Source organism: Strongyloides ratti (genome assembly GCF_001040885.1).
Source record: "Strongyloides ratti genome assembly S_ratti_ED321, chromosome : X".
NCBI classification, from domain to species: domain Eukaryota; kingdom Metazoa; phylum Nematoda; class Chromadorea; order Rhabditida; family Strongyloididae; genus Strongyloides; species Strongyloides ratti.
Genome location: NC_037309.1, coordinates 1,191,114 through 1,215,221, shown reverse-complemented (window position 1 = coordinate 1,215,221; position 24,108 = coordinate 1,191,114). Strand labels below are relative to the sequence as shown.

Below are 24,108 nucleotides of genomic sequence, written 5' to 3'. Positions count from 1 at the left end.
ATTATTTGTATAACTTTATATTTTTACAAAAGATCACTTTTGGAATTTAAAATTTCAAGTAATACAAAATGTTGAATTTTAACAAAATATAAAATTATTGTTAATAAAAGATAAATCTGCTTTTATTAAATATTTTTTAATGAAATTTTTTTTTAAGTTTTTTTAATGTTGAATAAGATTTTGTTACTGTCTGCAAAGATTATTTGTAACTTTTCAAATGGTAATTTTGAAAAAAAATAATTTTATAATATTTTAAATCGGTTCTTATAAACGCTGTTTTAAATTAATTTATTTAATATATTCTATTAAGCATAAAAAAGTTTATTTTCTCTAGTTATTATCATATATCTCGTATTAAAAAAATCATTTTAACACTAATAATATTAAAATCAAAAAAGTAAAATTGGTTTAAAAAATAAATACAAAAATTATTTATTTTAAAGTAGTATTATTTTTAATAAATACAAAGTATAAATTAAACTTTTAAATATATTTTGCTTGCTATCTTTTGAATCGTTGGCGTATTGAATCAATTTAAAAAATAGTTGACTTGAAAAAAAGTTTTGTAATAATTAAATTATAAGAATAAAGTATAAATTAGTAAGAAGAAATAATTATCTTTCTTATTATTTCTTTATGTATTGGTATTAGTTTGTCACTAGCAAAACTGTTAATAAAATATTATAACTTTTTTATAAAACTTTTTCTACCGTGCTTATCAATTAATACTATTCTTTAAAAAAAGAATCCTATAATTATTTATTTATCTCATGTATTTACAATATAGCGTGACATCGTGAATGTAGTGTGATATTTTTTACTTAAAAAAATATATGACATTGATACATCATTAAGATGATAGTTGTTGAATTGAACTTTTATCAAACGAAGTAACATTAAATATTATAAATGCCATTAAGTTATATTTGTATATTAAACATTTTTAATTTATATAAATTTATATTTTGACTAGTATCTTGATTTCAAAAATTTTTTTTATTACTTTAGATTTACATAATGGTTTTTTTTATGGTTTTAACAAAAATTTTTATTATAAAACAAACAAAACAAAATTCAAATTTTGATATGATATTTATTATTTTATTAGGTCATTTGAAAAGTTTTGAGCCTCACTATGATGGAGTTAATATTTTTCCCTAATAATACCGCCATTATTTGACGTTATCCCCCTTAAGCTTAATGCTTTTTTTCCATCTAGATTTCATAGCTTCTTTACCCTTTTTGAAGCAATTTTCTTCAAAGCCTTCAAAATAGTCATCTACGGTCTTTTGAAGCTCTTCAAGTGATGGAAATCGCTTTCAACTTAGAAATTTTTTTAATCTAGAGAACAAATAAAAGGCAGATGGAGCTAAATTTTAAAAATTAGGTGGATTGGGCAATAATTCACATCTCAAACTTGAAATTTTTTATAAAAAAGTCAAGCACGTATGAGCATGTGCATTGTCCTGATGAAAAATGATTTTTTTTTGTTCAATCTAGGTCTTTTTTCACGAATCTTTTGATCCAACTGGTCTAAAAGATTAGAATAATATTCTCTAGTTATAGTTTGACCATTTGGAAAAAAATCCATTAGCAGAATCCCTTTAGAATCTCAAAAATTGAAGCCATAATTTTTTTGCTTCAAAACGTTGACTTAACCTCCTTGGAAGGTGGAAAATTAGGGTTTTTCCATTCTTTTGACTATTTTTTTTGGCTCAGGATTGTTGTAGAGAATCCACATTTTATTCTTAATTAAAAATTTTTTAATGAAATCCCTTTTATCTTTCAAAAAAAGCTCCAAAATTTTCTTTTGAAATTTGAACTCTGGTGCTTTTTTTATTGATTTTTAGTGAATGCGGCACCCGTATTGCGGACATTATTTTCATATTTAATTCTTCAATTTTTATATAATATTTTTATTCTACAGAAATCTCCATCTTCTTAGCTATCTCCTTGACTAATAATTTTTTATGATTCATTACCATTTCAGGGACTTTTTTAATGATTTCTTTGGTCGTTGCATTTTTAAGGCGAAACTGCGTGGATCATCTTCTAAGCTTGTTTTTTCATGATTCAATTTAGATATCCATATCCTAATAGTGCCATTCGAAAAAGAATCTTCTCCTGATACGTTTAGCATGTTTTTGAAGATTTCTGTGGCTTTTAAGCCCTTTTTTACAAAGCTTTTTTTAACGGACTTTTTTCAAATTTTTCCATGGTAGAAAATATTTAAAAATCGAATGGTTTTAAATATTAATAACTGATAAAAAAAATTGTCTTATCAGTTAGGGTTTTTTTCCATAGTGATAAAAAAAGTTTCTCTTTAAGATAGGCTATATATTGGTTTTATTTTTTAATGACTAATGCTTTAGGCTCAAAACTTTTCAAATGACCTAATAATTTTAAACTATGCATTTAAAAAGAAATAACTTTTATTTGCCCATTTATTTCTAGTTTTTTTTTATCCTTAAAATAACTTTCAATACATTTTTTTGTTTTTTTACGGTAAATAAAATTATCATATTTTTAGAAATGATTAAAAGTGCATACTAATTACAAAACCAAGCCATATTTTTTTTTGTCAATATTTTTATTATTTATAAGTACGATAAAATTAAATACAAATTATTTATATTTTATAAAAATTAAATAATTTTTTTAATCTACTATTTCTAAATTTTTTTCTCTTTATTTGTATGTAATATTAATATAAATAATTTTTTATAAATAGAGTAAAGTACTTCTGTAGAATAAAATAAATTCCAACTTAAATTCATCTTTTATTAAATATTTTAAAATTAACATGAATAATTTTTTTGAGTTAGAAAGATGTTTTTCAAAATTATTTTATAGTTTATCAAAAATTATAATTTATTTTATTAATACTATTAATTTATTTAATTAGCTTTTCTTCAATATTATTTACAAGTAATTTTACAAAAAATTTAAAGTTTTTTTTACTAATTAAATATTTCGATAACACCTTTTATAAAAAAATTAAAATTTTACCAAAAAAATGCACGCTTTTAGTTTACTCTAAACTTACTTCTAGATACTTAATGATTAAATTTTTTTTACTATTGTATACTTAAAGTGCAAATTATGTAATATTAATAGCTTTAAAAAATTACTATAAATTATTATTTCATTGATACTTAATTAATAATTACATTTTTAATACATATATAAGTATTTATACATTTGAATTGAAGATATATAAATATTTATAATGTTATATATTTTAAAATTGTGTTAGAATAACACAATAACATCGTGGTATTAAATATAAACGTTAAATTTATATCTTTTTTTTTATTTTTATCATAATAAATTTTTTTTTAAAATATAGCTAAAATTGATAAATCTTTTTAACTATCTCAAAATATTTTTTTACCATTAAAAATTTCAAGATAAAAAGATAATTGTAAAAAGTTTAATGTAAAAATTTAATATAAATTTTTATTAAAATAAAAACAAATTAGGAAACATTTATACTGAAAGAGATTTTTTTTTTATCTAGGTACAAAGTCATATTTCACCATATAATTTTTTAATGTTCTTTTTTATATTATTTTTCTATGACCTTCCTTGTTTTGTATATTCTCTATTTTTTTAACTTGTAAATGTAATGTCTAAAAAATGTATCATTTTTCAGTTCTAAAGCTGTATGTGTTTAATAACAAAAAATAAAAAAATAAAGTTTATGTAAACAAAAAAAAAAGAACAAAAAAGTTTAAAAATAAAGAACAAAAAACATAATATAAAAAAATGTCACCATGACGCTTTGGTGAAAAAGGAGATCAATTTTGACTGAAACAAAAAAAGTACCCTTCAATTTTGTTTTTGAATTATATAAAAATATTGTTTAATTATTCTTCACAAAAAAATACATATTAAAAATTTAAAAATATAGTTGCGAATTCAGAAATGATTTTTTACTTTATTAAAAGTCATTTTTTGATTAATCTTTGGATTATTCTTTGGTTTGTTTATATTCATGATCTAAAATAATTTTACATTTCCCATTTTCATAATAATGCTTTAATCTTGCGTGCCATGCTATTGAAGAACATGCTGAAATAGTTCTAAATTGATGGACTACTTTTCTAGGTAAAAAGTATACACAATCTTCTTTTAAAGATACATGAACATACTTTATATCATTACGTCTAATTTGATTAAGTTTAGCTTCGTCAACCCATATATTACATTGATTTAATGGTGGATGAGATAAATTGATATCCAAAAGTTGGACAATTTCTTCAATATATTTTGCTGGAAAACAAACAACATCTTTTAAAATTCTATTTATTCCATTGTATGGATCAGAAGGACTTCTAATAGCTTTAAGTATTCCAACAGCTCCAGTACAATCTTGTATTAAACCACATCTAGTAAAATCTGCATGAGATGGAGTACGATCTTCATAATGAATTTCTCTTTTTGCATGTCTTCTTAGTCCACAATATTTTGGTCTTGATTTTTCTTTGATATTACCATCAATGTCATCAGTTGTAAAACATTGTTCACCAGGACGTACCCAAAAAATTGGACCATCATTACTGTCAATTGGGCGCATATTTGTACCAATAGTAAATTTTCCCCATGGCATAATTGGACCAGTTATTATATTGGTATTTAAATTTTCTAAATATTCTTCAAATATGTCACCACATTCTTCTTTTTTCTTTCCTACAATACTTAAAGCTTCCAATCCACCGTATCTAAATGTCCCATTACAATAATTATCTATTACTTTTTGATAATAATCTTTATATTTTGTAACATGAACAGCTTGTTTACTAGTTAATGAACCATATTTAACAGGAAGATTTGAATAATCTTTTATTAACCATTCAAACATATCTTCTATATCTTTAGCACCATTATCAATTATAGCACAAGCAAAAATTGCAATTTCATCTACCTCCCAGTAAGCAAGACGAATAAATTCATCAACAAATTCTTTTTGTTCTTTTATGGTTAAATGTTTTTTAACTGTCATCCAATCTGTTCTAACAAATTCTCCTAGACCATTTGGGTCAACTTCTATTTTAATGAATTTCATATATTTCTCAGTAACTTTTGGAAGCAATTGATTACTGTTAGTTTCTTTTTCATCACAAAATTTTTCTTTTTCATCAGAAATTTTTTCTTTTTCATCAGAACATTTTTCTTCTTTATGACAATTTTTTTCATTTGAGGGCTTTACCTCTTCAATAAGTTCTTTTTTTATTGACTCCATTTTTGGTTGTTTTTCAGGAATGGGACATTTTACAACGCCTTCATATTCTATTTTTTTTGTTGTTGCGACATTTGATTCCAATTTTGGAGATCTATTATTTATAATTTCAGAATCAATTGACGTTTTGATTGCTTTGTCTTCTGATGAAAATTTTTCATTTTCATATGTGATAATTTCTGATGATTTAGTTTCATTACAAATTGACTTCAACATTTTAAAAAGTTTCAAAATTAGCAAACAATATTGTAAGAAAAATAATACTTATTTGGCATTACTGCACTAACCTAGATTAAAAAGGTAATATAGATAAGATTTTTGAATGTAACTATAGATTGATAAGAATAATATTACACAAAGAAAGTAAATAGTTATAGTGAAAAATAATTGTCTGGTTTTAGTTTTATTAAAAAGCAAGTTTTAATTAATTCGTTGATTAGTAAAAAGTAATTTTTCCTGTAACTTTTTATTACGACATAAATATATTATATTATATCTAAATTATATCTTATTGTTTAAATTTAATTAATTTAATTAACCTTAGTTATGTTCTTAACAAATTTAAAATATAAAAAAATAAGATTTAAATATATTTAATTAATAAGGTTTATAATCGATATAATGAATTAACTGTTGTCATGGAATTGTATACTAATTTTCTTGTAGTTTAGTATAAAGATTGGTCAAAAAAAGTAATATATATTATAAGTGAACTTTTTATTCCCATTGATAGCATGTTAATTTAGTGAAATTTATGATATATAAATGTAGTTGATATTATACATACATAAAATATGGGATATCTATATATTACTGTTAAAAATATATGAACACCATTCCAAAATGTTCGTCACATGAGGAAATAGTAAAATAGTAACTAATTAGTTTTTTATCACTATATTTGAAAAAAAAAATTTTTTTCGTATTATATTAAAAATAATTATACTACTATAATGTTTAAATGATTATATGTTGTAAAAGTAATTTTCAAAAAAGTATATATAATTATATAATAGATATAAAAAAACAAATTTATTATAATTGAAGTATTTTGATCAAGGTAAAAGAAAATATCTAATTTAATAAAAAAAAATGATAAGACAAAATTAAATAAACTAAAATATTTACAAAATAAATAATATAATTTTTTCCAACAAATGATAAACTAATTATCTTTATTTAAATGTAATTTATTTTTAATAATAATATTTATACAAATAATAGTGGCAATTTTATGGTTAATTAGATTAAATTCCTAATAACATTAAAAATGTAAATTCAAATATTTATCTTTTATTAAGTTATTTTTCGTTTTTTTTTTACAATAAATTTTTTTTTTTAAATATCTAAAGTGGCAGTTAAATATTTAAAAATAAAAATATAATGTGTATATACATGTCATTAGTAAATTTTTATTTAATGTTTGAAATACATTTTTACATACATTTTAAGCATCAATTTTTTACCTTTATTTTATAAGAATGATCTATCATTTTTAAAAATAAAAATTATTCTTTATATGGATAAGAAGGACTTGATATAAATAATTTTTATTATAATACTCAAAATTATGAAATTCTTTGTTAAATATATTTTAAAAATAATATGATTAAATTTAATGAAACACTATGGGATTGTACGTAATATTATCAAGAATTAGCATGCTTAAAAATATTTGAAGGATTGTTTTTGATAACTCGAATAAAATTAACATATTTCAATATTTATTCTATCATTATTATTATTATTAAAATCTTTTACATTCCCTTTTACTATTTACTATTTTTCTTTCTAATTACTAAAAATTTTTTACTTTGTACTTGATAAATTTTTTATGACTAGATTTTTCAAAAGTTTATTACTTCTTTACTTTTTTATATATACATTAAAATTTTCTTCCAAAATAATAATAAATGATCATATGTAAGAATAAAATAAAAAAATAAATATTTTATATTTTATTAGTTGAATTGTTGTATTATTTTCACATAAAATTTTTAAAATTATGTTTGCTAACATATTCTTAGTTGACGGATTGACAAAATTTGAAAATTTAAAAAAAAAAAATTATTTATTGATGTTAGAATACAAAAAACGTTTTTTTTTTTTAAACAAAATATTTTAAATGTATTTTTTTTTATATATTGATAATTTTATATTCTTAAAATGTTTAAATTAAAATTTTGCCATATGATTTAAAAAAATATTTTAAAAGCTAAATCTTAAACTCATTAGGGTGTTTTAAAAAATGATTCTTATAAATTATATTATCTATATTTAAATTTTAAAATATTTTATACAATTAATAAGATAATAAATCAAATCTGATTAACTAACTTTTATGTGTTTCAGTTAGTAGTAACATATTTTTTTTTACAATAATTAAATGAATGTATGATTTTATTGTAAGATACTTGCAAATTAAAGCTACTCTTCTACTCTTCATTTTATCAAATTTTAAAAAGTTTACTAAATTAGAAATTTATCTTTTTATTTTGAAGTCATTAGGAAGATTTGATATTAGGAAGTTAATGATTTTTATATTTGTAACTAGCATAAAGATGGTATTGAGCTTTAAGGAGGTTATTTATTAGCTTAATAACAACTATTCCTAAAGAAATCATCTAATTTTAAAGAAAGTTAGCTTCATTTATTAACAATTTTCAAAATTAACTCATTTTACAGTACATCAAATTTATAATTTATTTTCTTAATTTTCAATATATATATATTATGATTTGTATGACGGCACCTCTATTGAAATATATTATGCCACATATAATTTAACATTATAGATATATATGATTATGGATTGTCATGTTTTTAAATATAGACTGCCAAAAGTGATAAAAGTAGTAATCTGACATATTATTAAAGATTCTTATAATATACTCCTTTTTAACTATACTTTATACAAAGTTTTACTAAATTTTATATGATGTATATTTTAATGAAACATATCATAAATATAAAATTTGAAGCTAGAATTTAATTATAAAATATTAATAAAATATTATATTTCATGGACTGTTTTAAGAAATTTTTGTAAGTCTTTTCATATTTAAAAGATTTTTCTTTAATATTTAATGATATATTAGTTGAGAACTCCCAAGCTGATATTTATTTTTTATTAACTTGGATTTATTTTTTCTTTACTATTATAAAATACTAATAATTTATGTTGTTTAATACAGAGCCTTGAATTACTCTACGCAAACATCATTCATATATAAAATATATTATATTTGTCAAAAAAATTATTTTTAACTTTCTTCACTCAATTATTACTTTTTAAGGATAACTATTAAATTATACAATTTGACATTATATTCAAATATCATAATTGGATTTCAATAAGTTGATAAAGGTAGTCTTATATAATTTTGATGTTAGAATTATAAAATAGACAAATTTTATAAGTACATTTGACACGGCGCATCTTAAGTTACTTTTAAAATTTTCATTTTGTAGGAAATATTTATCGTATGTAGACAGTATTTTTTAGTAATTTTATCATTTGAAACATTATCTTAAATTTAAAAAAAAATATATTATATCACTCGAATTTAGGCTTTATTTTTATCATATATATTTTTGTTATTAGTATTAAAAAAATAAATTTTTTTTTTATTTTAAAAAATTACTAAAATAAAATGAATAAAAAAAAAATTTACTTTAATTAATTTAATTTTTTATTTTATAATTATAATAACTATTAAAAGTATTATATATTTTAAAATATAATATTATTATTAATATGTCTACCTCCTTTTTAAGAAATTTTTTTTTTATTTTAAAAGAAACCTTGAAGCAGAATATGATATTAAAATGAAGGAGAGCCTTATGAAATATTTAATGTTATACTCAAAACTATTTGTCGGATTGCAAGTAGCAATCACTTTAACATCTGCATCTTATTTAATGTTAAGTATTCTTCACGAGTGATTTTAGATATACTTAGACATCAAAACTTACTTTGTCTTCACCATATTTACTTGGTCTTTGTTAAGCTACTTTGAGTGATAAAAGATATCAAATCTTTTTAATAGGTTATTATTTTTAATCATGCCTAAAATACTTATACAGATTGGTTTTTAATTTATTTTTATTTACACATAAAATCTATTAAGAGTACTCTTTTTAATGATTTTTTTTATTATTATTTTAACATTTTTATATCCATATCAACATAATAAAAATTATTTTTCATGTTTCATTTAATACAAAAATAAATCAACAAAAAGATTAATCAATTATCAAAATTTTTATTATTAGTTTATAAAAGCATTTAAAATATATAAAATAAACAAATGACAAATTATTTTTTAAATAATTATTTTCTTTATATATATATATATATATACATAATTTATAAAATAAATAATTAGTTTTATAAAATACTAAAAGTTAAAAGCATTAAAAATTTTTAATTTGAACTAATTTTTAGTAACAACAAAGGACATATGTATTAGTTTATTTTCTTAGAAATTGTTATTAACTTTATCATTTTGTTAACAAAATTAAGTTTATTTTAAGAATACATAAAAGATTAAAATATATTTTAAAAATTATTATTTATAAAAAAATTTTTATTTACGAAAGTTTTCTATTTTCTTATTATTTATACTAATTGTCTTTTTTTTTTTTTATTTATTTAAATCTTTTATTGATAGGATAATAGAAGATCAAGATATATTAAAGAGCTATTACCATTTCCGATTACTTTTTTTCTTTTTCTGTTATCTCTATTACAACATTACTTTACTCCCTCCTTCCCATTAAAGAAACAATTAAGGACGCGGCATTATTTATAACCAAATAGTGAATATGTCTTTAGTTATGAATAAGTTATAATGGGAGTTTTAAGTAATTTATAAATAGAAGTATTGAGATTTTTTAATTATATATGCTTATTATATATTTCTTAGCATGTCCTAAGATTTTTACCGCTTCTAGCGTGCGACAACATCATTTTCTTTTTTCTGATATCATTAAAAAGTGTTGTATTGTTAAATAATACTTGTAAATATTTAAATTATTTTTACATCATTTTTAGAATGTCTTTTTATAATTCATTTTTATTTTTGACAGTTTTATTTTTAAATGTAAGTAAATAAATACTTATATATAATTATAATTATATAAAATTTCTTTTTTTTTTAATAGTTTTATCAAAATTCATATACTATCTTGTCTTCTCAAAAGGATGTCACTGTCAAAACTAAATTAGGATATATTCAAGGAACAGAATCTATATTTTTAAATGAAAAAGTTCGTTATTTTTTAAGTGTACCATTTGCAGAACCACCTATTGGAGATTTAAGATTTAAACCACCAGTTACTAAAAAACCATGGAATAATACATTAAGAGCAAAAAAATTATCACCAGCATGTTTTCAAAATCGTGATACATATAATGAATCATTTTGGGGTAGTGAAATGTGGAATGCTAATACAGAAATTTCAGAAGATTGTCTTTATATGAATATATGGGCACCAGCATCTGCTCATAATTTAACAGTTATGGTATGGTTATTTGGTGGTGGTTTTTCATCTGGTAGTCCATCATTAATATTATATGATGGTAAAGCTTTAGCTTTACAAGGAAATGTTATTGTTATTAATATCAATTATAGACTTGGTCCATTTGGTTTCTTATATTTAGATCATGAAGATGTACCAGGTAATGTTGGTATGCTTGATCAACAATTAGCTTTAAAATGGATAAAAGATAATGTTGTTTATTTTGGTGGTAATCCAAATCAAATAGCATTATTTGGTGAAAGTGCCGGAGCAAGTAGTATTATGGCTCATTTAATTGCTCCAGGAAGTAAAGGTATATTTAAGAATGGTATATTACAATCTGGATCATTAGATAACAAATGGAGTATGGATACTCCACAACGTGGATTAGATAAAAGTCAAAAATTAGTTAATGAAGTACAATGTAATCGTTCAACTATTGAAGAGACAATACAATGTATGAGAAATGTTCCACCAGGAACACTTGTCGATAATATGTGGTCAATAACTAGTTATTTTCTTGAATTTCCACTTGTAATAATTTCTAAAGATCGTAATTTTTTCCGTAAAATTGATGCATTTGATGCTTTACGTAATAAACAATATGATAAAGATATTAATTTAATGATAGGAATAAATCATGATGAAGGAAATTATTGGAATATATATAATTTAAAAGAATATTTTGATAAGGCGGAACAACCATTAATATCTTTAGATGAGTTTAATGAATGTGTTGATACGGCATTTAAAGATCAATCTTCAGTAGTAAGAAATAGTGCAAAAAAAGTTTATGGCACTGATGATTGTAAATTACTTGGACAAGGGAGACATAAATTTTTCGCAGATCAAATAAATCAAATGGTTGGTGATTATTTTTTTACATGTGATTCATTATGGTTTGCTGATCAATATGAACATAATCCTGGTAAAATTTATGTTTATTATTTTGATCAACCATCGAGCGCTAATCCATGGCCAACATGGACAGGTGTAATGCATGGTTATGAAATAGAATATGTATTTGGTGTACCAATATATAATGACACAGCTGGTTATACTAAACGCGAATATCATTTTAGTCAAAAAATTATACAATTTTGGACAAGTTTCTCATCTACTGGGTATGTTAAAATATAAAAAACTACATATATAATAATAATAATAATAAATTATTTAATACTTTTTTTTTTTAAATTATTTTATAGAAAACCAACTTTAAAAAATGGTAATAAACATGAAAAAGATTGGCCACCTTATAGAGGAGGATATAAATGGGGAAAATGGATGAATTTAAAAGCAGGTTCCCATATGTCTCCAATAAATGCTAAAAAAGGAAAAGAATGTCATATGTGGAGAGAAGTAAAAGATATGGAATATAAAACTTACAGTATGTTTTAAAACAATAAATTTATATGTATTATACTTAACTAATTATATTTTAGAGTTATCTCGTTCTTTACTTATTAATGGTTCTTCACAATACAAAACCAATGTCATCTTCTTAGTAATGATCTCATCGGCTACCTTTATTTTCAAGACAATATTTTATAAAAACTATTAAAATAGAAAAGGAAGATACTATGTAGAATTAAAACATTTCAGTCTAAAAAAATTATCAAAAATTTTTCTTTTTTACACATCCCTAAATAATTCCTTTTTTTTCGTCTTGAAAACATATCACAAAAAAAAATGATAAAATTCCAAAAAAAAATATCTATAGAAACTTATATAAAGAAAAAAAAAATATTTTTTTTTTGCTCAAGCCTTTCCAAATGACATAATGCAAAATATACAATAATTTTTTTTTAGAAATAACAAAACTTTGATAGTTATTTTACTATGTAAATACCATTTCATTAATTCCAAATAATATTTAATGTTTAGTATAACTTTTTTAAAAACTAAAATAGCTTCTATTATAATCCTGTGTATGCATAAGCAAATTAATTTTTTATTGCCAAACTAATCATCATTTATAAAACGATGTTTTAAATTTCATATTTAAATATTTTTTCTCTAATAATACTTTGTAGTATTTTTTTCTATAAAAAAAAAACTTTTTTTTTTTGCTTCTAATTTTTTGTGAATAATATTTGAAAGCTAACTTTTTTTTATATGCTTTTTTTTTTCTTTACATTATTACTATTTTTATAAATAAATCTTTAAACAGTATTCAAATGATTTTTTTTTCTTCATTTTTTTCTAATAAATAAATTTAAATGAATATATCTAAAGTACTTTTTTTTTATAAAAACACAAGATATTTAAAATAGTAGCTAATTAAAATAAAGTAAAAAGAATTTCTTAAAAGTGGTGAACTAAAACCATACTGTAATAGTATTGTGAATGGTTATTTCAAATATTTATGATGTTTTAAAATATAAAAATATGTTTAAAAAAATTTTTAGTAAAATAAAACTTAATATTAAAAAAATAAATATTTTTAAATAACATAAATTTCTTTTAAAAACAATATATTTTTAAAAATATAATTATTAAGATATAAAAGTATGTCTACTAAAAGTTTAATTTTTACATACATTCTTCTTATCTATATCCATTTTGAAAAAACAAATCAATATATTTATTTTAAAAAAAAAGAACAATGTTATTAAAATAATATTATATAACCATTTGTTTTTAATAACTTTGATAATTTAATATAACATTTTTTTTTAAATTTATAATAGTATTTGATAACATAACTTGCTTATTTGAGATTATATTATGACAAAATAAAATATAAAAAATATTGAAGACATTTATAATATAGCAACACCGGAATCAAAATTTTGAATGTTTCCAAAAATATTTACATCATTAGACGTAATTGTTTTGGGAGATATTGGTGGATCACTATTTGAAGATAATGATCGAGATGTTTTACGAATTAACATTTGAAGATAATTTCTTAAACGATTTGTAAATGCAATAAAGATAAATGCATTGACACTTGCTGAGAACATTGATAAAATGTTACTAATGTGTGATTGTATATAATCACGTCTATAAAATATAAATTATTTATTATAATTAAAATATTACCTTATTGGACATTGCCTTTGATATAATAATTCCCATTTTCTGAATATATTATATATTTGAAGTGAATGAAAAAGAAGATATAAAAGTATCATAAGAACTATTGACACAGTGGCACGAAATTCTTGTTTTTGTCTTATAATATAAACTTTTCGTCTAATTAATGTAAGTGATTGTTGGGATCTAAAGATAAGAGGTTTATGAGATAAATATTATGATGAATTAACAAAATAATTAACAATACCTTTGATGTGTTTGTGGTTTGTATGTTTTTCCACCATCAATGTTTAATTGGTTGTAAGCAAAGTGTTTACTTTTAATAATTTCATATAATGTCAAGATACTAAATATTGACATAGCCAAGAATGGTAAAACATTTGCAAAAAAGGGATCAAGAAAAGAATGATAAATAACACGATATGGAGTTAATAATTCTGTTGTTTCTGGTCGTCGAATAACTCGAAGTATTGGTTTCCATTTAAATTGAAGTTCTAAAATAAAAATAGGACTTCTAAAAATAAATATAATAATCATCATAATAGATAATGTTCTTGCTGCTTTTCTTGCTGTATCTTTATATCTAGAAACAACTGGTCTTGAAATCTATAATATTTAAAATATTAATTTATTAAAATTTTCCACCTTTTTTTTTATTTACCTTCCAATACCTATGTGCTGATAATGATGCAATTGTCCAAGCATGTAACGTATTAATTAACAGTTCAATTCTTGGCATTGTATATTTTAAAAATCTTCTTTCAAGCATACAAAATTGATAAAATGTATGATTTTCTAAATGATGACTATCACAAAATTGAGGAATTAAAAGTGCAGCAGATGTAACTATTAATTGACAATGATCTAATATTAATAATGCTTTGAGATATACAAAAACACCAGATGTTATTTTTGGAGGACTATATAAACATATCTAAAAAAGCAATAAAAAATATATACATTAATCTTTAATTTATTATAATACTATTTTTCTATGACATTAACACTTTAGTATATTATATATTATATACATTTAAAAATTTTTTAGCAAATAAATAATATATAAAAATAAAAACTTACCAAAGCTGAAGTGTTAAAAAAAAGACCAAGAACTGTTAATGGTGTCAATATATATAAATTAATATTTGATAATTGAAAATATAATTCATGATCATGAACTTTTGGTTCGTGATAACAAGCTGTTGTTAGTGATGATAATATATCTATTGCATCCATTATCTTTTTTTTAAAATAAAAAATAATATTTGATAAAAATTTTTCAATAGAAATCTTATATACATGAGATTTTTAAAAAATCAGTTTATATTTTTTTAAGTAATTCAAAAAAAAAATTTTTTTTTCTTCTTTAAATAATAATCTATAATGTTATTACTTTTTTAAATTTCTGAGAAAGTTGATATAAATTATTTTTTAATAAATTAAAAATAGCTAAAAACATAATAATTAAAAATGATAAGTTTATTTTTTTAGTTAAAATTAAAAATAATTTAAACATTTTTAAAAAATATATATTATTTTTTTACTAATTTAAACATATTGTTCTAAAATTTAGGATAAAAATTGTTTGAAAATGTAAAAGAAAAAATTCATTAAAGTTTTTTTTTTTATTAATCGGAATTTTTTAACATAAATTTTGCCATTTAAAAAAAAAAAATATTTAAAACATCTAATTATTATGTGTATGATTAAAATTATACAGTTTAAAAGGAAGTATATAATTATAAATAATTTATTCATCATAACTAATTATTTTTTTATAAAAAAAAAAGTTTTCTTAAAATATATCATTAATAAGAGATAAATTTTTTATTTTTGGGAGTAAAATATATTCTTTACTATTTTATAGACATTAAAAGTATTGGTAAAAATAAATATTATTATCATGTTTAATATTTATTTTATTTTAATTAAAATATATAATATTTTTGTTGCAATGTTTTGTATTTTTAATAATTTATTATATATTATACACATAACACAAGATTCTTTGCGGAAATAAAATAAAAGATATTGCTAAGAAAAAAAAAATTATTATTTAAATTAAAAGTTTTTATAAATAGAATAATTTTATCTTTATAATAAAGATTATCTCTATAAAAGATTATTTCTAAAATTTTTATTAAAATGTAGTACTATATAAAGATTTATATAAGAAATAGTCGTTTAAGTATCTTAATAGTAATGTAATCAGAAAGTGTAGTAAAAATTTAAAATACAATTAAGTGATTAGTTTGATTGATTATTAAATAAAATAACATACTTCATAAAATTTATCTTTTTAAGCTAAGACAAATATTATATATTTATACTATTGTTGATTTTTATTGTCTTGAATTGTTTATGATAAATCTGATCAAATAAAAGATAATACTATATGTGATAGAAATATATTTAAATAATATTATATAATTTAAATGTTTCATTAAATTTATATAATATAACGATTACAAATTACAAAATAAATATTTTTATTAAATTTTTCGGTAAGTAAAGATAAATTATCAGTCAAATATTTTGCATTAAAAAATATGGTATAGGATAAATTTTTTTATCTAAAATGTAGTTATACATTATTTAAAAGTATTAAGTATAATTAAACTTCAATTGAAGAAGTGGGAATAATTTTACTATATATATCTTATAATTACAAAGTATAGTACGTTCAGAATAATTTTAAAGCTATTATTTTAGTTTATTTAAATAAGAAGACTTTTTCTAAATTAGAAAAGCTTATATCATGTTAATAGAAAATAAAGAATAATAAATATCAAAATAAATAAAAGTCATTATCAATGGTTGTTGACAAAACATATTATTATATGACATTTATCTACCTTTTTTAGAAAGAATATCTCAATTAATCATATTCATCTTCTTAAGGTTACATTTCAAAATACACAATTTGCCATTTAGAAAGTGATTATTGAATATTTTCATACTACTTTGATATTGTATTTAAGCATTAAATAAATTTATAAAATATCAACTTACATTTATTTTATAAGTGTATTAGATAATGGACTTAAAAAGGCAAAAAATAAATAAATAACTATACAGAGAAAGTTATATAATACTTTTTTTTTTATTATAAATGAAAAAAAAAGATTATTAATATTTAAATTTAATTAAAAGAAAAAAGTTTAAAAGTTTATAAATAAAATTTAAATAAATTTATTTATCTGTTTATTTTATTGTATCTAGATAAATAAAATAATAGGACAATAGACAAAAATTTTTTAATTTTTTTTAAACTACTTTATATATATTTATATATTATATGATCAATGGGAAGGTAAAATAAACTAATAATAAATGTGTTATATATATTTAAAAAAAAAAAATTTGATCTTTTCAATGGAGTATTAATAGATATTAAAATATAAAGTTCATTGATGTGAGGTATATAATTTAAATGAATACAGTTTATAATAAATTAAAGGATATTTTATTTCACCAAAAAGTATAAAATTTTTATTTTTTAAATAATATAAATGAAAGAGAAAATATAAAAGATTTTTATATCCTTTCTTATATTATTAAATAGATAAAAAAAATTTCTTTATATTTGATTGTTAGATATGTATTTGTTAGAAAAAAAAATGCTTATATGATTCAAGAAAAATAGTTTTTAAATTCTTAATTAGTAATTATTAGATAAAAAAAATAATAAATTTTAAATATAAAGATAATCAATTGTAATAATATATAAAATAACATATTGGAATTTACTCCATAAAAGTTACATAATAAAATATAATAGCAAAAGTAATTTAAAAATTTACTATAATCTTTGTTAAAATTATTCATAATTTTATATATCTACAGCAAATAAAAATTTCATATTATTATGAATTTATATCATTTATTTAAAATTAATTATATATTTTCTCTCGGCACCAAATCAAAACATATTATAATAAGAAAGTGATTAAATTATAAGTGTAGATAAGAATAACGATAATTTAATTTATGTATATTTATTATTATTCATAATATTTACATTTTACTTGAAAAAAAAATTTAATATGAAAAAAAATAGTCAAAAGAAAAAATTAAAACTTTTGAAATATATTTTAAAAAATTTTGATAACAATAAAAATTAAGGAGTTTATTTACAGATATTCAACTTATAGTATTTGTTTTGATGTGGATATTCTCAAGAATATACTATTTTAGTAAACATATTTCAATGTTTTTCAAAACAGATCAACACATTCAAAGTCTAAAAATTGCTTTATTTTTAATTAGTTTATCATAATGTTACGAATAATAAATAAAATATTTTATTACTATTAGAAAAAAAAAATTATTCTATTAAAAATAAAAAAAAAAGAAAAAAAATGAAATATAAGTGAAAGTAAGTGAAATATTTCTCCTGTACCCTTTTATTTTTATTTTCATTTGTAAGTAAATTAAAGATTTAATTATGATAAAAAAAAATATATAAATTGAAATGTACTATATTACATGATTTCATAATAAGATTTGTGCATATTTTATTTGATAATAAAAAGCTAATTTTTCAAGAACAGCAATCTTTGAAATTTATTCGAGATGCTTAAAGTACCACTTATACCTTTATTTTTTAATAAAAAAAATATTAAATTTTACATATACTTTTTGTTAAATAACATATTAAACGAAAGCTTATAGTAATGTAAATATTATTATTATATAATTATTTTTTATATCTTATGATGTAAATTACATTTTTATTTGTTAAATATGTTTTATAGTTTTAAAAACAACATATTTTAATTTTAAAAAAAAAAACATGTTATTTAAATTTTTAATCTACTGTCAAAATTCGTTTAATCATATTTTCTCAAACGACCTTTAATAGTTCATATTTTTTATTAAAATTACTTTTTTTTTGCTGTAAATAAGATTAAAATAATTGGTTAAGATAAACATGTTTTTTTACATATCATTATCCATAATAAATTTAATAATATTAATTTAAAAATATATTAAATGGAAATTAATCTTTTGTTATTTTTAACACCTTCACACACCTTGTTTTCAAAATATATTTTATTCAAAAAAAATTTTCCAATAAACTTTGTAAATTTCAATTTTTCAAATAAAAGCTTTTTTTACATAATTTATTAAATTTAAAATCATTTTTGTGCAAATTTAAAATACGTGTTGCATTAATTAAGGAAATAATAATAAATATATATGTATATTAATAAAAGAAATTTAATAAGTTAACATTGTTTAAATTGTGAATTGAAAGTATTTAGTAAAATATAAGTGTTACTATGGAAATATGATTTTGTTACAAAGAACCTGGAAATATTATTGCATTGATGAAATATACGATTTTGAATAAATTTCCTTTAAGATAATTTACTAAAATATATATACATTATTAAAGACTTTTTTCATCTTTTTTTTTTAATTATTCTCGCTTATCTATTACTATAAATTTTTATAAGTATAATTTTTTTTTAATTTGTAGTCTTAAGTATTCTTTTTTATGTACTATATATATGTTTTACAATTTCAATTATTATATTAACTTTAAATGGTACGTACATATAATTGGAATCCATCAACACAAACAAATGTTAAACTAGGTAACAATTTGTTAGAAGATAGCAATAATAAATATGAACATAATCATGAAAAAGTATCTTATAATAATATTGTAAAAAATTCCAATGATTTGATTGATGGTGAGTTATCTAGAATAAATCCAACAAATTACATCTATCAAAATAATTTATCCTATCCACAATTAAAAACGACAACAACATTATCAAATAATCCATCTTTTTACCCTATTCAAGATAAAAATAATTATTTACCATCAACAATACCCTATCATTCTAATATAATTGAAGATAAAGAAAAAATTTCATTCAAAAACCCATTAGATATTTCATGGGATGTACCACCGGAAATTTTAGAAGGAAAAACATTTATTGTTGGTATGAAAGCATACTCTATAAATGGAAATATTATGTATAAACCATTATCGGTAAAGAACATTTTTTCATCATTAATTAATGAACATGAAGAAAATAATAAACTTAATGTAGAAATTTCTTCTCTAAATATTAATAACCAAAGAATGGAATATACATTAAATAACAAAATAGGAGAAGAAAATTATAAAAAACTTTTTGATGTGGAAAGGACAAATGGTAAAAGTTATTATGATAATAAAAATTTATATCCCTATACAAATGAAGATGTTAGTTTTCTTTTTTTTTTTTTTGTTTAACTTTTATCCTAAGTAATACTTGTTATTTCATTATTTCGAATATATTTTTTTTTCTAATTTTTTTCTTTGTAGATGAATAGGACAATTGATTATACAAATGATCAAAAGTTACCAATACTTGGTAATGGAAGATTTATTAATAATACGAGTTTAAAAGAAGAGAATATATTAAAAAGAAACAATAAAATAATTGCACCGGGTTTAAATGACAAAGAAAGACTTAAATATGAATTATTACAACAAATTGAAGAGAATAGACGTCGTAAAGAAATGGAAAGATATAAAGAATGGGAAATGGAAGAAAAAAGAAAAATTAGGTAGCGTTTTTTTTTTTTGTTAAATAAAGAAATATCTTTTTGTTATTTAATTTATTCTTTATTATATTATTTTTTAACTTTTTTTTTTTTTAGAGATGAAATATATTTTGAGAAACAAAAGCATCTAATAAAAGAAGAAGAATTACAATCAAAATTAAAAATGGAAAGAGTTCAAAAACAAGCAGAAGCTATAGCAGCAAGAGCCTCAGAAATGACAAAAAATTCTCTAAATATAAAAAAAAAATATTCACAAAATGAAAAAACTATTAATAACGAGAAAGATGATGGTAAGATAATATCATAAATTAATATAAATGATAATAATCTTTTATTATCTATAGGTGATAGAAGAAAAAAAAATTATGATGGTAATAGTTCAGAAGATAAGTTATCATTAAAAAGCATGACATCACACAGTTTACACTCACCTTCTTCATCATCACCTCCTAAACGATTAGAATGGTGGGAAATAAAAAAAAATAATCAAACAAATGTTAGAAATACAACGACATCTCCACCAATACCCGTTCTTCGTAATAAAATAAAGGATGAAAATAATGCTGGAATAAATAATGTATCAACTAATTATGAAGATACTTATAATAATAGTAACTTTATAACAAGTGGTTATGAAAATGAGGGTAACAATGAAAAGTTAGAGAAAAGAGAACACTCAGTCTCATCAACAAAATCACAAAATTTATCTGCTACAGCAGAATCACTACAAAGACAGTTACGTTTAACGAATCCCCAATAAAATTTTACATAAATTAAACCTTTTTTTTTAATTACTTTAGAAATTATACGATATTTGAAATATTAAAAAAAAAAAAATTTTAATGTTTAGGGGGAAAAATTTATTAACGTAGTATAATTTGTCATATGATATACTCAATAAACATTGTAAAAAGTTTATTTTTATATTACAAAATTTAATACACCATAAATATATATATATATATATTATATATGGTTGCATGAAATCTTCTTCATTTTAACATAATTTTTCATTTTTTTGAAATATATATAATAAAAATTTTACATTAAAATAATCAAAATAATTCTTTAGTTTTTGTTGTATTATATATAAAAATAATAAATTTTTGCTGATAAAATGCATAAATGAGTATTATAGAAATAATATCATTTTGCCAGGTAAATATTTATCAGAACATTTTCAATATCTATTACTTAATCTACTATTATTCACCATCAAAATTTATTTTTTTTTCCTTTCTTAAATTATAGTAATATATTATTATATTATGTTACATAATTATGAATAAAAAAAGTGTTTTTAACATTATTTCTTTTTAATATCATTATTTTTATTTCTTATTTCTTAATTTTAAATTATATGTTCATTAAATTTAATAATATATAACTCATTTCATTTTATTATTGGTGGTAATGTGTATGACACTACAAAATATAGAATGGTCATAAATAAAAAAATAAACTATGATAAATAGTTCAATATATATTTTAAAAAATTTATATTTTTTTATTTTAAAGTTTATATATATAAATTTTTATTGGAAAAAATATATTTTTTAAGATATAAAACTGAATCAGGTGAGAAAAATAGCAATTATTTAGAAATATTTTAAATTGTTATTTAATGTTCAAAATGTTTTTAATACAATTTCTCTTCATTTTCTATTTTATGTTTCATTCCTTTGTACATCTTATATTTTGTTCCATTTCATTTATATCTTCATTATTAATGATTTTTTTTTACAGTATATATAAGCTTTAATATTAATATTTGATGTTTTAAAAAAAAAAATTAAATTTAGATCTATATTTTTAATTTTCTTTAGTACTTTTTTTATTCTAAAAATAGTAAATTTATAATAATTTTTTTGTATAAAATTATATGCTGTTATATTTAATCATATGTGATGTATATATTGTTTTCCTATATTATATTCGTTAATATATTTTTACTATACCTAAAGTTTTATTTTTTTGAAAACAGTCATTGTTTTATTGTTTGACTAATTAATATAATAAGAAATTGTTTTAGATTGGCAGCATCATTTTTATATGATGTGTATGTATAATAATAAAAACTTATTAAAAGGAGGAGTTTTTAGTTAAAAGTTATATTTTAAATTATATATGATTATGGTCAAAAGAACAGTTATTGACGAAGATATCAGATGATGAAATTCTAAAGCCATGACTGAATAAAGTTTTTAATCTATTATATATGAGGTACCTTTTTTTCTTTTTATCTTTCCCTATATCAAATTAATATTTGTTTGATTTAGAAACACTTTTATATTATTTAAATATAAAAAAAACATATATATATATATACATGTATATATAACTGAAATTTCATTTAACAACTTAAAGAGAAATCTTATTTTTTTTTTTACTTTATTTAATTATAATTTTTAATAGAAGCAAATTGCAATGTTGTCTAGTTGTAAATACTTTAATGCTATAATATATGTGTGATTTTGTTATAATAAGGTTTTAGAAAGTAACTATATCCTCTTTTACCATTAATCTATTTGACGTTCAATGGTTGTTCATTTATATTATATATATATATATATTTTACTAAATTGGTTACCTTCTAAATAGTAGATACTATTAGTTATATCAAAAATATGTTTGCTAATATTTTTTTATCAATTATTTATCCTTGATTAAATATGGTTCCTTTATATTATATAGTATGGCAAATAAAAATACCCTTGACATTAATGATTTTGACAGTTCTTTTGAATTATATATATATATATATATTTAAAAAGATATATATATAAGAATTATAAAGCTAAACTTAAAAATTATATCAATATTTGATATATTTTTTTATTCAAAGGTACCACTATTATATACATACATTTAAATGAATATATTTTATTTGTATTGAAAAGTGTTTTAAAATTTGTTGATTGCGATTAAATGTATGTGAAAGCATTTATGTTAACAGTTATTTAAAAAGATCTATTTTCTCCTTTATTTATATATTATTAATGTAAAAAAATTTTTTTTTTTTGCAAAAAAACTTTTTATAAATATATTTATTATATTAAATAAGTTTAATATTATATTAAAAATGAGGTCAAGTAACAACACACCTTATAAGAATTTCTTTAGCCATACCTTGTTAACTATATTATATAGTTAATGCTTAATGACGACAATTTTTATTTATGTCATTCATATATCTTTACAAAATCCTCTTCTACATCTATCTATCCATTTATCTATCTATCTATCTATCTACATACATAATTTAAATATGTAATATATTTCAAATTAAATTTTTAAAAGTACATTGAATTTTGTTGTTTAATGTATCATGACTTTTAAATAACTCTTTTTTTTTATCATCCCATTTAAAGTATTAAATTAAATCATATAAAAAAAAATGAAACAAAAGATTTTACTATATAATATATATATATATGGATAGGAAATTTTTTTTTTTTGACTTTTATTGATAGGAATATATATATATATATATATCGATATATCAATCTTATTAATCATCATCAAGTAAGAGTATAATGAAGGCATAAAAGATGATAGCAGTGAAACTCTTATATATTTTGCAATAACCCATTCCCATTTTCTAAAATTTTTTTTATCCATCTTTTGTTAGTAAATCCTTTAAATTTTGTATCATTTTAAGGAAAATTTTTATTTATATATTCTAAAACATAAAAATCTTCTTTACTAATAATAACATCTACATAATTACATTT

The 24,108-nt window shown here is 19.6% G+C and overlaps 4 protein-coding genes across 4 annotated transcripts; 2 read left to right on the top strand and 2 right to left on the bottom strand.

The window, feature by feature from the left end:
• Positions 1–3,973: 3,973 nt before the first annotated feature.
• SRAE_X000026200 (Hypothetical protein) lies at positions 3,974–5,458 on the bottom strand (the record flags this gene model as incomplete). Its single annotated transcript, XM_024644583.1, has 1 exon — positions 3,974–5,458. One exon carries the CDS (start codon positions 5,456–5,458, stop codon positions 3,974–3,976), a length of 1,485 nt encoding a protein of 494 aa, XP_024510128.1.
• A 4,841-nt stretch (positions 5,459–10,299) lies between these two features.
• Positions 10,300–12,329, top strand: SRAE_X000026100 (Acetylcholinesterase; the record flags this gene model as incomplete). Its single annotated transcript, XM_024644582.1, has 4 exons — positions 10,300–10,347; positions 10,409–11,889; positions 11,974–12,155; positions 12,211–12,329. The coding sequence occupies 4 exons, from the start codon at positions 10,300–10,302 to the stop codon at positions 12,327–12,329; spliced, it is 1,830 nt and encodes a 609-aa protein (XP_024510127.1).
• Positions 12,330–13,530: 1,201 nt separating this feature from the next.
• On the bottom strand, positions 13,531–15,043 carry SRAE_X000026000 (G protein-coupled receptor, rhodopsin-like family and GPCR, rhodopsin-like, 7TM domain-containing protein; the record flags this gene model as incomplete). Its single annotated transcript, XM_024644581.1, has 5 exons — positions 13,531–13,774; positions 13,814–13,993; positions 14,055–14,413; positions 14,469–14,741; positions 14,888–15,043. 5 exons carry the CDS (start codon positions 15,041–15,043, stop codon positions 13,531–13,533), a joined length of 1,212 nt encoding a protein of 403 aa, XP_024510126.1.
• A 4,315-nt stretch (positions 15,044–19,358) lies between these two features.
• Positions 19,359–21,134, top strand: SRAE_X000025900 (Hypothetical protein; the record flags this gene model as incomplete). Its single annotated transcript, XM_024644580.1, has 4 exons — positions 19,359–20,030; positions 20,133–20,377; positions 20,471–20,664; positions 20,719–21,134. 4 exons carry the CDS (start codon positions 19,359–19,361, stop codon positions 21,132–21,134), a joined length of 1,527 nt encoding a protein of 508 aa, XP_024510125.1.
• Positions 21,135–24,108: the final 2,974 nt, after the last annotated feature.